Source organism: Amphiprion ocellaris, chromosome 4 (genome assembly GCF_022539595.1).
Source record: "Amphiprion ocellaris isolate individual 3 ecotype Okinawa chromosome 4, ASM2253959v1, whole genome shotgun sequence".
Classification (NCBI taxonomy): domain Eukaryota; kingdom Metazoa; phylum Chordata; class Actinopteri; family Pomacentridae; genus Amphiprion; species Amphiprion ocellaris.
In genome coordinates, this window is record NC_072769.1 from 39203162 (window position 1) to 39218876 (window position 15715).

Consider the following 15715-nt stretch of genomic DNA (forward strand, 5'->3'; position numbering starts at 1 on the left):
GCTGGCCGCCTTCCCCGAGCCTGGTTCTGTTTTTTTATCCCCTCCCTATTCTAGGGTTTTTTTCCACTCCAAAGGCAACTTTGGATTGTTGGGTTTTCGGTTCTCTGTTTCATAAGGTCTGTACCTTACTGTGCTAAGTGCTGCGAGATGACATATGTTGTGAATCTGTGCTATAGAAATAAAATTGACTTGAATTGAATAAGTTATTTTTAAAAATGAGAGACCTGATTCAGAGGAGACCAAGGGAAAATCTGACCTGAAACACAAAGTAGTCTGCATTCAACTCAAAAAGAGAGATTGTGAGATTTCTGCATTGATAGTGCTGCGCTCTGGTTTTAGATGTGTACACTAACAAGGTAAGTCATAGCTCTGTCCTCTATATTACGCTGTGGTGAAGGATTGGGGTGGTGGCTCTGTGCTCTCTCTCTGTGGCTGTAGCTGATAGTACAACTGCTGCAGAACGAAGGCTGGCTGCTCTCTCTTACATAACCATGTATGAATTCACCCAGAGAGACGAGGGTTGGTGGGGGAGGCGGGGTGAGACAGCTCAGAGAGCAACAGACTGAGGGAGAGAGATCGAAAAGGCCCTTGGGGAAAGAGAGAGAGAATGGTAGAGAGACAGAGTGTGTAAAGAGTCCAAAATGAATGATGACTTCCATCCTTGATTTAATATTGGTCTACTGCTCTTTCAGTTCTTACAAGTGGTCTAAATGTTAGCAGTGTTGAAGAATTGTGACATTTCTGACTGTCTCCTCTAGAAATGAGCTGAACGTGTGGATTTTTCCGCCAAATTTGAAAACACTCAATTCAGTTCTGAAGCAATTAAAAAGGCAAATCCAGAGAAATTCCACCGACTAGAAACACCTCCTGCATGACACTGTTTTGTGGACACATGGTCAGTAATGTCTCAGCAGCTGTTGTCCGTTGCTGCTCATTTTATCCCACATAGTTCATCTTAGTTAAAGACAACAGATGCTGTTTGCCTTCTCCTTCCTAACATCAACACACAGCACTCATCAGTGCTGTTAATAAGAGAAAGCAGAGGATGAATGAAGACGGATTTCTTTGCAGTGCGCTTGTAAACATTTGACTATCACTCTTAGGTCAGGGGTATTGTACTAAGGTAATCATGAAAGTGGGTGTGACTTCATCCTGTCTACACATACTGTAAGTATCTTGCACACACTCACCCTATTTCTACAGACTGTGAAGAAAGAACTGGGAAGCACTGATAAATGACCTATTTTTTAGATTAGGTATGAGGACTCAGAGGCAGAACACCTGCATCACTGATTAGGCTTCCTGTGCTGCATGATTCAGGATGGATTTCCCTGCAATAACTGCTGTTTGAGGATGTACATCCATCATTGTAGAGAGGATATCAGGAACTCAGTAGTCAACAAAGACTAGGATCTCATTGAGTCCCCCCAAGAATCATTTTTTTTTTTATCCCCTGCTTCTCACTTTAAAAACAGCATGATTGAAATTCAAGGTGGCAGAGGTGGTCTGGGAATAGTAGAGGAAACATAAGGTGTTTGAAGAGGAGTGATGTCTCGTTTCTTAGCTGCTGTACAACAAGGCATCCGCCCAGTCCAACTGAGCAACTGTTGCTGCACAGAGAAGCTTCCTGATGGGAATGTGCATGACAATGTGAAGCACAGTAAAAGAGAAAAAAAAAAAAAATCCCGCCTTGATAAACAAATGTTGCATCATATCCATCTGTCAAAATGTGTCATCATCCACTCTTTACATTGTTATTGCAGTAATTTAACTGACACTGTTACTCAGAGTGACTTGCAGTGAGTGCAACAGTAGAATGGGCTTTGATCACCCTATCACTGAAGATTACAGAAAACCAAAAGCAAAGAGTAAAAGAGTCAGTGCGTTAGGGCATTTATAATAATTAAATCCTGCAGCCTACAAAAGTGCTCAGAAAGCAAACAGAGCAAGAACAGAAGGAGTGTAAGATGGTCACAGTCACATACAATTATGGACCTGACACTGCAATGTTGCCTATACACATCAAACACATGCTGTTCATAGCTATCCATCAAACCCACTTAAATCTGACCTTAATGAATGAATACCTAATTTAAAAAAACAACCAAATATAACTTTGTGCACGTACAAACCAGGAGAATCTGTTTTCTACATGTCAATAAGTCCTGCTAGACAAACTTTTTTTTTTGAGACACCACATGCAATCCATTGCTGTAAAATAACTGCACTGTTTCTCAAAAGTTTCCATGTCCAGCTGAGCCATTTTAGAAAATTAAGGAATCTCATTGGCTTACTGATCTGGTTTGGGCTTATTCATGGTAACACATTCAAACAGAGACTGACATTACAATCCTGGTGGAACTGAAAGTTGTCGACCACGTGTAGCCTGAAGTACAAATACAGATAATGGAAAGGAAGAAATCCAGGCTTAGTCATCCCAGTGTGCAGATTACTATGCGAGGTGTGTGTAAACAAAGTGCGCCATGATCATGCATGTGCAGTAGGTGTGAGCAGTAACACTTGTGAGTCTGCAAAACATAATGTGATCAACATCTGGACTTGAATTTTGTCTTCCAGGTGTGCATTTGTGATTTCATGATTGTCTTCCGTCTGCAACAACCTCTGTCTACAGGCCCATGATGTGCCAACCTTCGTGACCAGGATCATCACTGGTGACAAGAGTTGCGTCAATGGCTGTGACCCAAAAACCAAACTTTAGTCTTTGCATTGGAAGAGCTACAGTGAAAGCACATCAGGTCAGGGTTCACCAGGAACCTGCTTGTCTTTTTCTCTGACATACGCGGCATTGTGCATCGTGGATTCTTTCCCCAGCGTCAGACTGTCAATGACAAGTTGTCTGATTGAGGACATGCAGACAAGTGATCTGAACTTTGGTGCAATGACATGTCCTCTCACAAGATTTTGGCTGCACCAACAAAATAATCCCTCCTCACCAAGTCTAATTGCTAGATTTGACTCCTGGTAATTTCTCCCTTTTCTGTGAAATGTAATTCAATTTGAAGGGTCATCATTTAGACATGCTGGAGGAGATCCAGCCTGCATCGCAGATGGTGTTTGGCGCTCTTACAGAACAGGACTTTCAGGGAACATTCCAAGCGTGGCAGGAACGCTTGGAGCAGTGCATTCCTGCACAAGGTGGCTATTTTGAAGGTGGTTTCAGCCAAATAACCTTCTTAAAGTCCAGTTGGATTGATTTAAGCAACTTTGGATAACCATGACCTGGATGAATGAGAAACTACACAGACATCTTTCAGCCTAATATGAACTAGGTATACTACAGAAAAAAAATTTATTCCCACATCATAAATTCCGAATGAATACTAGCTTTTATCTTCCACTTAAAAGCAGGATTGCTAAAGATCCAGAGCAATTCGTCAGTGTCTTATCTCTGTTTGGGATTCTGGCTGAATGGTTTGGATTGTAATTTTTGGAATCCATCTCCACCCAAATGGCTGTAAAAACATTCTTAAAAATGTTATATTGAGGAGTCACAAAGAAAGCCAGCATCTGTATATCTAGTGTATCTGCCTTCTAACCAAATAACCAACTAGATTAAAACTTTAACAAACTCTCTAAACAACACTTGAGTGGACCTGACAACAACTTCCGTTCCCTCTCTCGCTCCACCCCACGGCCTCCATCCACCAGCTGTCAGACAGGCGTGAAGGCCTCACTGGAGATGGACATACAGATGGATGGAAAGCAAGAGGGAGGAGGTGAGGGATGGATGGAAGGAAGGAGAAGAGGGAGAGGTGTGACCCACTTAGCAGAGCCTGGAGTATTTATAGAAGAAAGTGTCCTAATTGGCAAGCCGCTGGGAGAGCGACAGCACTGCACTGGTACCCTACTCCTTGTCCTTCACCTCCACAACCTTCCCTTCTCCGAGTCCTTTGCTTCCCTCTGATACCCTTCCTCCTGTCCTCTTTCACCTCCCAGAATGTGTCTTCTGAAAGACTTCATCACTCTTTCTGCTGCCATTCCCTCCTTCTTCTCTTCCACATCAGTGACCTCCTTCTCATCCTTCAACTTCCACCTCTTACCCCTCCTCCTCCTCCTTTGAGCCTCTGCTCTAACTTTACACTCCACTCTCTAGTTTATCCTCCACTTCAGTTTAAGCCACTCCTTGTCTTCACCCAAGCCCTTTTGCTTTTCCGTCCATCTTCCTTTTATCTTTATTGGTAAAGTCTGATTTTGCCTAGTTCTATCTTTTCTATGGCTTGAAGTGTTAACATTTCAGTCATTTTATGTCACACTTGTTTTCCACACATTTCTCAAGATGTGGTGTCTTTGGAAACCTAAGAATTCTCTGCAGATGCTTATCTTCACACCACAAAGCATATCAGTTTAATGATGTGGGGATGCTGTTCACATACTGGGACTTTGGATTTCAGTAATAAAATTGTCTTAAATTACTCTGTTACTATTACAAAAACAAGTTATGTTGCCCTATATGCTAAACATTTTAGATATGGTGTTTGAAAACGGAACTTCAAGGATAAATGCAAGGTAACTATGAAATTTAAAATCCATAAATGGGTGAAAATGTGCAGAGAAATATGGATGTATGAAGGGACAGACTCACGTAGAAAGTACTCTGAAGCATCTGCCTCATAGTCGGCATCCTCAGGAAAGTGATCTATCTGCTTACACATGCCTTTAAAAGAACCTGCATGAGAAAGAAAAAAGAAAGACACAGTTATGACATTAGAATAAACAGGAGAAAATTAACCATTTGTAACAAAAATAATAAAACCCAATATTTTATAGGCATGTGTGTATTTGTCTCCAGTTAAATGTCAATCTATCACTTGACTGCAGTAAAAATTGAAATTATGAGGAAAAAGACAGGCGATACGGAAGGACAAAATGAAGTAGAATCAGAGACGAGATTGAAGAAATTGGGAATTGGGAAGGAATAGGGAGAGAGGAACTAAGACCAAAAAACATGGAGAAGAGGAGAAGTAGGTTAGATGCAGCATTTGAGACAAAGATGATAAGGAGAGGAAGAGGATTTAGGCAAAAGCTTTGAAGGAAACACAACACGGGACAGAAAGTGACCAACGAGAGAAGAAGAAGAATATAGGAGGAGTTTAATCTAAATGCATCAAAGATGCAGGTGGGAGGGTGAGGAGGAGGCAGGAGGAGAGAGGGAGCAAAATGCAAATGATAAAGAGGAAGAAAGGGGAGCTGATAGTGCCGCTCATTAAGAGAGATTGTGTGTGCGTGCGTGTGTGTGTGTGTGTGTGTGTGTGTGTGTGTGTGTGTGTGTGTGTGTGTGTGTGTGTGTGTGTGTGTGTGTGTGTGTGTGTGTTTCGCTTGGTTCAGCTCCAGTGGTAATTGTATGCCCTCCCAAACCACTGCAATTAAATGGCCCCTTGTTAATTGGCGATTGAAGGACGAAAGACTAGTGCCCGGCTTTCAAATGGGCATCGGTTACGCACACACACACACACACACACACACACACACACACACACACACACGCACACACACACACACACACGCACACACACACACACACACTTGTGCAGTATGTCTCACACTTTCAGGCACACACACATTCACATACTGTAGCATCAGGCCTGTTGTCAAGCGCTTCGCTCTGCCTGTCTCTCATCGCGATCAGAGGACTGACTGCTAAAACTTTGAGATTCTGTATTTTCGTCATGACTACAGAGAAAAGAATAGCTTCATACCAAAGCCCAACATGTAAAAGTGAGGAAAAAAAAGACAGGACTCTAACAACAGCCTTTTTCATATTTACATATCTTTAATACACGTCAGGAAACACTCAGACGAACAAAGTGTTTTTCATCAAGTAGACTTTGATAGAAACATTAAAGAAGATATTTCACCAGGAACCGGCACAGAAACCTTTCAGCATCCTGTAAAATACTTTCATCATTTCATAATTTCGGTGTGAACCGTGTGTGTAGAGCTGCGTGTTGAGATCGTGTTCGGCTCCTAAAAGGACCGTGATGAGAGACAGTAGTGTGGGCTTTTGGGAGAAGTAGCCTCACGTTCGAATGCCCCTTTGTCTCTCTTGCTTACTGTAATTGTTTGTTGTGCAAATGCAAGTGGTACTACAAAGTTAAATACACTTGAACCATGCTGCGTGCACTCAAGAGGGTTAGAGTCGTAGTAACAAAGTGTTGAAGGTGTTGATGAGTAGAGGTCTCTTAGGTGATGTGATTTACTATGCACTGGATGAAGCAGGTTTTGCATGTTTTCAAGAAATTACATTTAAATACAACCAAATTGCAACAGCAACTATGTTTTGAAAAAAAAAAATACACAACTGTGAGTGGATTGAGTTGTCTATCAAGATATGAAGAAATATTCATTTACAGCATCTAACAAGTTGCAATTGTGTTCAGGCTGTATGTATTATTTATTTTTCTTTTTGCACAGAATATCCAATCTTGCATTACATTATCCATATTATTGTAGTGTTTGCAGCATTATTCAGCGTTTTTATGGCTCATAATTGGACCCGTCAGCACTTAAGTAACTAAACAACTCTGGTCTGGCTCAGAAAAAGTCCACAGCAACAATAAACACAACCTTTCCCTAACCTTAGCAACAAGATTTGACCAATAAGGACAAAAGGAAGATGGAGGTGATAAGACAAGAGGGCTGGGATGAGAAATTAGATATGAAAGACAGAGAGTGGAGAGAGGGAGTGACAAAAAGCTGAGGAGGAGGAGAAACTAAAGAGGGCACTTTAAGGTTACAGAGACTCAAAACAGGTGGATGTTGAATGATGAGCAAGAGAAACTGGTGTGGAAGAGGCGGGAGAGGCAGCAGAGAGACGGATTTAGTCCTTGAGAAAACATTCTGTGACATAATAGAGGACAGAGGAAAAGAGGTAAAAAGTTTTTTTGATTAGACGTCACTTTGGTCTGAGAGTCAAGAGCTTCATACGTCCACCATCCACTCCAACAACCTCCTGGTTAGTCCAAATCTAATCCAATCAGGGGATACAGAATTGTGTTATATAAAAGTCATTTCCAGAAGGCAGAATTATAGTTTTAATTACAAGATGGTTTATCGGTACTAAGTTACATCATTTTCCTTGTAGATCATATTAGCTTTGTGTTTTGATGGTGTCACCCATGAACATTAGAACATTCTGGCTTTTAATGCTTGATGGTGATGGCACCTGATTGAATGTCTGCTAAATAATGTCAACTGGGACTAAAGTTTTCCTTCTTTGATTGTATTTTTTTTAGGTAAGAGAGTCTTATCTGTAGGACACTCACACTTCTGACAGGTAGTTCTGATCATTGTCACCTGTGTGGCTTTTTATAGCAGGGACACTGCACAGCTGTTGGAGCGGTTTGAGTTTAGACATTACAGCTAATTAGAGCAGGTGTGTTTTGGATCTGTGTGCTTTTGACAGTCGAAACAAAAAGAATTTTAAATCTCCTCTGTGAAACTGAAACTGGGTCAGTGACGAGGAATGAAAACAGAGATACTGGCCACAAAATGTAGCATTTATAATCATCCAGACTTTCATTAACTTTCATGTTTTCCTTTACTTTTTTGTTGAATTTTGTGTTTGCAACATTTTTTTAGCATAAAAAGATGTCATAGATGCCTATTCTTGCTTGTATGCTACATGTAAAATTTTTTAAAAAAATTCAACTATATTCACTCAGTCACTGCAGAATTTCAAGACAACACTATATTGGAAGATGTCTTCAGGTCTATTAATGCTTTTCTTTGCATTCCTGTGTGAATCTGTGTATGTGATCTCCATTATTTCCCCCCATATCTAATGTACACGTACATATGGTATCATAAAATGTTCAAAATGGTGTCTGCTGTGGTTGCTAGGTGATGTACAAAGTCGAAGATACAGCGAAGACACTGCTCCATGGGTACCATCACTCCCTCAACTTTAATAAAAAATACTCCTTTCTGTTTGCGTTTCGGTTTTAATTTACTGTTTGGAGCACTGGTGTCTTAATGTGAGTTTCCTGCGATATGTCAAACACATCAAATCACACACACACACACACACACACACACACACACACACACACACACACACACACACACACACACACACACACACACACACACACACTCTTGGTTATGCAGAAACTCCATCATATCCATTCTCTTTCCACCATCGCTGCTCTCTCTCCCTGCCTTGCTCCAACACATGCCCACCCACGCTGCACCACAAGCACATGTAATCTGGAATTGCATTTTCCCTTCCTTCTCTCTCCTATCGCTCTCACACACAAGCCTCCCTCTCTTACACTCTCTCTCCTATCTATCTCTCACATACATACATGCGCCTGCACCCCAAAGACCAGTTTCCCATTTGAAGTGAGCTGGCGGCTCAGCCCTCCTCTATTCCTCTACTCCTCTCACTCTCCCTTTCTTCCTTTATGCCTCTTGCAATTCAGATGAAGAACGTGCTTTATTGTCTCGACAGAGAAGAAAGCTGTGCGGTGTATTTCATTTGCCTGATTTATGGGTAAAACACATGATATATACGCCCAGTGGCCACTTTATTAGATACACCTGCACCTCTGAATAACGTGCAGGTCACAGCACAACACAGGAACAGTGCTAAGATATAATTTACAACTCCATGACATTATCAAAAAAAAAAAAACACCTTTAATATTCATTATAAATGTAGATTTTTATAGCAGAACGTAAAATCTCTCAGTGACAGAACCGGACTGCATGAGTATACCTTATAAAGTGAGATTGTAGGTTAGCAAGACAACCTGTGCAAGCAAATAAATCTGCTTAACATTCATTTAAGCTCTTTACATGCATGCTGTAGAAATACTCAACTGTTGTCAGCACTGTTGTACATCTATGAGATTTCAGTCGCTAAAATAGCAGTTTTTTCAGCCGCACTGACATCAACTGATCTTTTGCTTAGAACAAAACAGCGCCTTTGTTGGCTGCTGTGAAATCCCCGTCTAAGAAACTCCACTGTCCTCCTCCTCCTCCTCTTCCTCCTCCTCCTGCTTCCTCTCAACAAGTCATCATAATGAAGTGTCGCTCTTCCAAATTGCCCCTGTTAAATTATACATTCTGCTTAAACATGGAACAGATACTATTATTCTGAGACCAACCTGCACCTCGGGGGTCAGGATGGCTCCGTCACCCACTTACACTCGCAGCAAGAGGGGCCATTGTGTCCCCCAGCCGATGATTTATATCAATAAGATGAGACCCTGGCAACCCCTGCTGCCGTCACAAGCCAATCAGAAGCCTGCTTATTGACTGACCTCATAGCTCTTAAGGATAAGTTAATGTAGTGTGATGAAACACCAGGAGACATGCTTTTATGAAGTATTAACATCCTAACCCACTCAGTGAGATACAGTGTGTTTCAGAATGAGAGAAGTGAAGTAGAAATGCCCTCCTCTGAACCAGCTCTGAGTGTTATGCAAATACTTGGCATAGTGTCTTTATTCCTTATGCTAATTATGGCTCAGTCTATCTGTATGCTAAAGTGCCATTAAAGTAATCCCTCAGCTGCAAAGGTGGCTGAACATCAGAGACCTCAAAGGAGACGTGTTGCACGGCAAAGCTGGCTATCAGCTCAGTTCGGTGGATTACAAGTGCGATGCGCGGAAAACGTGTTTCGTTCTTTTCGATCTTTTAATGTAAATTCATCCAGGAGCACCTGGCACCCTCCTCTCATGCTTTTGTAAACATTGCTTTGTGTTCTGCGGGCTCCTCAGCTGTACTGAACATGCTCCTCTCCTGCTCCAACTCTGCAACACCAACCCTCCAGTGTCAGCGATGAATACAGAAGAACTGTAAAATTAGAGCACGACTCTGAATTTACTTAGCTGGTTAAAAACTGAACCTGTGTTTTGGACACATTGTCCAATATGAAGACATAGGATTCTATAAAATATTGCAGGAAGCCACTAGTTGGAGGAGAAGCACCATGCTTTTAAAGCACATTGGAAACCAGTTTTCTCAGTCAATTTTAACTTCTGGGTAATTAAGTCCTCCATCAGCACACGCTTCTGCCAAACAGTTTTGTGTTATTTTTTAGCAGAGACTGTATTTTTAAATATGCTTGAATAATGCTGTCAGACCTCCATCAATAAATATAATAAATAAATGTTAAACAAAAATACTCCTCCCTCAAAACCTTAACTTTCTTTGTCATACATTTAGCAGTAAGTATTTTGTGTGAAAAAAATACTCATATTTCAAGTATTAGTTCAAAGTAATACATTTTAGTCAAAGTTTCATGTATCCTATATATATATATATATATATATAAATGAAGACTGAAATATCAGAATCAGGAGTAACTTAATAAAGTAAGGTCTCTGATGTAGATAGATCAGGACAAAAGAAGAACAACAAACATGTTTAAAGCACCCTCATTTTTGTCTGCATACATTTTTTAACACTGATCACTCTGAACTGCTTTTTATGTTGGAAAATTGCTTCCATTATTTTATAGGTCAAGTTGTCTTGCACTGTATAAATGCACTCACAAATATGCAAACAATGTGTTCAAATTAAAATATTTCATAGCTTTTTAGAGAAATCAGAAAGGAGAAATATAAGATTACTTTATACATAAAGTAGGATTATGATTATGATTCTTCTATTATTATTATTATATTGTTTCAAGGATTTTCACTTCTTAATTATTATTTCTTAAAGTTAAGTTGAGGTGAAGGTTTGTTTGCACTGTACTCCTATGGCACACCTTTGGTTAAATGCTGGAATTATGCCTCAGCTGATACACATAAATATCTGTAGAAACCAACACCGTGAAGAATGTTAATGTAACAAAGGGTTTGCAGGATCTCACAGTGCAGCTGATGCACACACCTGACTGTTTCATCCAACTCCAGTCAGTCAGCTGTAATGATTTTTCAGTCCAAACAACGGTTTTAGACTGGCAGACTGACGTTGCCATCCATAGAGTCACGTCACTAACGTGGCTAACAAGAAACCATGCTGCAGTGGGATCACACTAATGTCTATCAACATGTTGTCTTCATTTTCATCACAGCTACCCACCTGTAAAGTATCCCACACACGTATGACATATCACTGGCACCCAAAAGAATTCAGAAACACACTTGTATTATTTTCCCACCATCGCAGGTGATTCAAATAGTAAATATATACATACGGATATGAAAGAAGTCTATTTTAGCATTCATTCTTCTGGAACTCATTTTGTGGCAGTAGGACAGCTCATTTTTACCCAGACAAGCCAATCAGAACTAGTTAAAAGGATAAAATTACAAAACACAGCAACAAGAAACTTATTTTTTTCTGCACAGCTGTGCAAGTAGTACATCTAAGCATTTCAACCAAGTTAATCTGCAAAGATACCGTAACTCTTGTGTGTAAATTCCGTATCCTTATTCTACATTTCAGAGTTCAAGTCATGACCCCAAGAAAAGAAAAGAAAAGTTAATCAGAGCTTCATTCATGACTGTTTTACACAGTACAAATGTGGAAACCTCAGATCAGAGGAGAAAAAAAATCATCCTTTTTTGCCCTCTTCGAGTCAAAGTATAAGGCCAAGTTTAGCCTTATCTATGTGACATAAAGTATTTATTTTTTCTTTTGTAATTTTGTTTATTTCAGCATTTAGCTTGTCTTGTACATTCGGGTCTATTGATTTGGTGATACTCTAAAAAGTTTGTGAATAAGTCCATTAAACAAAATCGATTCAGTAAATATAATATCCAAAATGAACTCCACGCATTTGAGGAATAAAAGTTTGATGGAGAAGACGGGTTCCACTCCATGAGGCAGAGAATAGAGGCGACAGAAAAAGCATTCACTTCATTAAACGACTTCACTGTGAGCTGTATTTCATTTTAATCTTTGAACCCGGACGGCCCAATTCATTTCCACACAATTTCAGAACACGTTCGACAATAGAGAGACCTATTAAAGATAATTGTAATAAATGTGGAATTAGATTCTCACCCTATTTGCTCTAACTAATTTAGAGTAAGCAATTACTTTTCCTATCAGCAGCCGGGCACATGTATTCACACACAACACATAAATTAGTTTGATGTGTATTTGTGACAGAAGAAAGAGAACTGCTGGAGTCTACTGCTGGGAAAAAGCCTCTGAGTTAGATTTTTTATTCTTTATTTTTTGAGCATGGAGAATACAGCAGCAGTGTTGTCATGGGGCACAAAACAGAAGGTGGCAAATGGCTGGTTAATTGTCATTTGGCAGAACATGGTAGTTTGGTGGAGGGCACCAAAATGGCCAGGTGGTCAGAGACCATCCCATAACCAGGTGTTCACTCTCGCCGTCCAAATGAGTTCATCACTGCTATTTCCCTCAGTGTTAAAGCGATTGAGCTACAGTAAAGCGCCGCCGATCAGTGGAAGCGCCAGAGGCAGGTGGTCTGACGCGTCCAAAACCAATGTTCACGCTTTCATCCAAAGCTGACAGTGTACAGATCTGGTAAGAATATGAGTCACAGGAGATGCTTAAATGTTGTGCAGGTTTTGGTTGTGACGCTGCATCACTCTGGAAAGGCTCAATAAGCAACTAGTGCAGCAGAAGCCATTGCATCTGATGAAGTCTGATACATAAATCACAGTAAAACCCTTTAAAACTTGTCATCTCTAGTAATTAAACTAGCTAAACAAGTGTTATTACAAGTGTTTAGTGACGTGCATGTAGGTGGATTCTGTTACTTGGATTTGCTATGTTAAAGTAACTGGCTGTTAATTTTCAAATCAACCGTGCAAACAGTCTTTTTTTTTCATTCTTGTAAGAAACCTAGTAAGTGTATTTAAGAAAATGTCAAACCATTCCCTTGAGCCAACACGACTGTAAGAAAGATCATAATGATTATGAAAAACCCTGGATAATACCAAATTTAAATATTTATTTCAGAAATATCAATAGATTCCGCTAACAGCATGGTTAAAGTTAAACAACTAAGATAAAAATGAAATCTTACAAGCTAATGTAGCCTCAGTGAGTAATTTAACAGAGCAGCATGCCTGCATCACTGATAATGTGGCTGCTACGTTTCCACCATGCATTCCTTATCTGCGTATCCAGCATTAAAACAGTTGGTACAACAGTTGCCGACATCTACTCTCATTAGTTTTTCCTGCTTCATCTCGGCATGAACATCACCTTTAATTCTACATACAAAATCTGATTTGTTATGAGACGTATTCGCACAATTTCCGAGAGGTGAAAAAACAGCAAAGGGTTTTTTTGAGACAGAGCTGTAGAGCAGCTGTAGCTCAGCTGTTAAAAGTAGGACTTGCACTGTGTCACCAGCATTTAGCGCTCTCAGAACAGGAGTGTTACAAGTTGGTGAGTGCATGCTCGCCTTGAACAAGGGCTGCAGATTCTCAGAACACATTAACCCACCTCACTTTCCCCCAAAACAGGCATAGCAGTTTGGCTGTGAAAAGATATAAGCGGTGAAAACAGAGCCACGATTAAGATCTGTGTTCACGGTCACAATACCAAATTCACTGATGATGTTTCTGCACTCGTATTGCTAATCAGGCAGTAAGTGAGTACTTTTAATTCAAGGGAATGTGTTTTTAACAATACACCCCCTCTCACTACTCATTTCAAACCAACAGCATCTCTTTCGTGGAGCTGTTTCCACTCCTGCAGAGCTGGTTAATGTGAAACTGGATGGAGCGACACCACTAAGATGATAGCTTTCTCCATTTTGCGCTTCCAAGCTCTCGGTTTTCTCAGCAAAAGGTGTGAAGGTGATGCAAATACATATACCAATGTTAAACTCCAACCAAAAGCGCCACAGAGACTGAATGCATCTCAGCAAGAAATTCTAGTGGTGGGCAATTAAATTTAAATATAGTGATTTTATTTAAAAACGCTTCAGTTGTAAATGCTAGTTTAACTCAGTGCTTAAATAAATGCACTCAGTGGCCTCTTTATTACTTAGTCCTGTCATAAAAGTAGAGTTTACAGCAGAATAGATGTATTTAGATTGTGTAGAAACTCAATTGTAAAAAAAACTAATAAAAATAATGTGTATCAAGAACAGAAAATGACTAAATTAGGAAAAGATATATAAGGAGATAGGGGTGGAAAAGCCCAATTGTATGCATGAAAGAAGTCTGCTACTGATTACAGACCATAAACCCTCATCTGTGCGTGCACACACACCAATTGCTGGTGTAAATTTGCAGATGGAACCGCAAAAGTGTCAGGCCATTAAACAGTCACAGTTAATAAACAACTCATGTTTTAATGGGGAGCAACAGCAACCACCTGCAAACAACCACACTGTCCCCCTTTTGAGAAATCCCTCAGCGCTCTCTTCAGTCCCTCCACTGCTCTATCCTAGTTTTATTTAGTAAAACTTTCTGCAGTGTTTTCCTCTCCCTCTCGCCCTGATGAATTCCTTTGCGGAGAGGAAAAGACAGAGAGAAAAGGAGGAAAACAAGGCAATAAAAAGATGGAGAGAGGGCAGGGAAAGAGACAGACATGAGATATATGAGAGACAAAAGGGTGACAGAAAAGTAAGAGACTCACAGAGCTGATAGCATCCCTGAAAAGCTCATTGATAAATGAGGCAACAGATGTTTGGTCCTGTATAAAATTATACCAGGCTGCTATATGTGGAACAGCTACCTGCCCTCATTCTGCAGCTCTACATTGCATCCTCCAAAAGTCCTCTCTATTACAGGATGCTGGGCAGCGAAGCCTCAGGATGTCAGATTAGGATACAATTATTATTGTAAAATAATAATAATAATTTTAAAAAAGATAAAAATTTCACTGAAAATGTCATGTCTGTCCCACATTATATAAAGAAGCCACATGTTTCATTTATAGCTTGTTACAGAAAGCTACCAGTGCTAATTAAGAATCTTTATTGTCACTGTGTTTCCACACAGCAAAATTTTGATTGATGACTCCCAGCTATAGATAAAAAAAATAGAAGACATTATATACAAATAAAATAAAATAAAATAAAATAAAATAAAAAATCCTCAAAAATATAAATATGTAAACAGAATTAGTGCACATGAGCAGTAGGATGAGTGGTACAGTGCAGTCCAGTGCAAGATTCAGTTCTTTGTTGCACATATTGAGTCTGTTGTGTGTGCAGGAGGGAAATGGACTGGGCAGCTCTGGGATAAAAAAAAAAAATGTGATGAGTGACATATTGCAGTCAAGATGCTACAACAGTTACATCCACTAGAATTATTGTAAGTGACATGAGAGTCACTTTATATGTATTTCTGTCAAAAACTTTGGTATTTCCATGTGGCTTCAACAGAAACTTGTGTATCTCTGACAGAGGGACCCAAAGTTTCAAAGGCTAAAAACAAAAATACATTGCAGGATGCATGGAAGGATGGACCATGCAGAAAAACATCAATATGGCAATATCTTTCTCACATACTGTATTAGCGGTGTCATTTTTGGTTTGTTTCTGCATTTACAAACTCTGTGAGTCATATGACATTGTTGTGGTGAATTTAAGCTCCCTGAATACCCATAACTATCAATAGGACTATTGCGGTAATCATCTACAAAGAAATGAATTAATAAAAAATGAATTAATAAAAAATACAATTGTGTCTGCTGGAAATGATGTTGCTGTTTCTATTGTTTTTCAGGCATTTGTACCACACAGAGGGGAGGTGGTCCTGTGAGAGGTTAGATCTATCCGACATAAACTAATGAAGGG

The 15715-nt window shown here is 39.8% G+C and overlaps 1 protein-coding gene across 1 annotated transcript in view; it reads right to left on the bottom strand.

Annotated features, from left to right (window-relative positions):
* Window positions 1-15715, bottom strand: part of LOC111577598 (voltage-dependent calcium channel gamma-2 subunit-like) — a 70692-nt gene that overhangs the window by 15698 nt on the left and 39279 nt on the right. The window contains exon 2 of the mRNA XM_023283943.3: window positions 4604-4687. Coding sequence (XP_023139711.1) covers window positions 4604-4687 — 84 coding nt within the window. The remainder of the gene's footprint in view (window positions 1-4603; window positions 4688-15715) is intronic.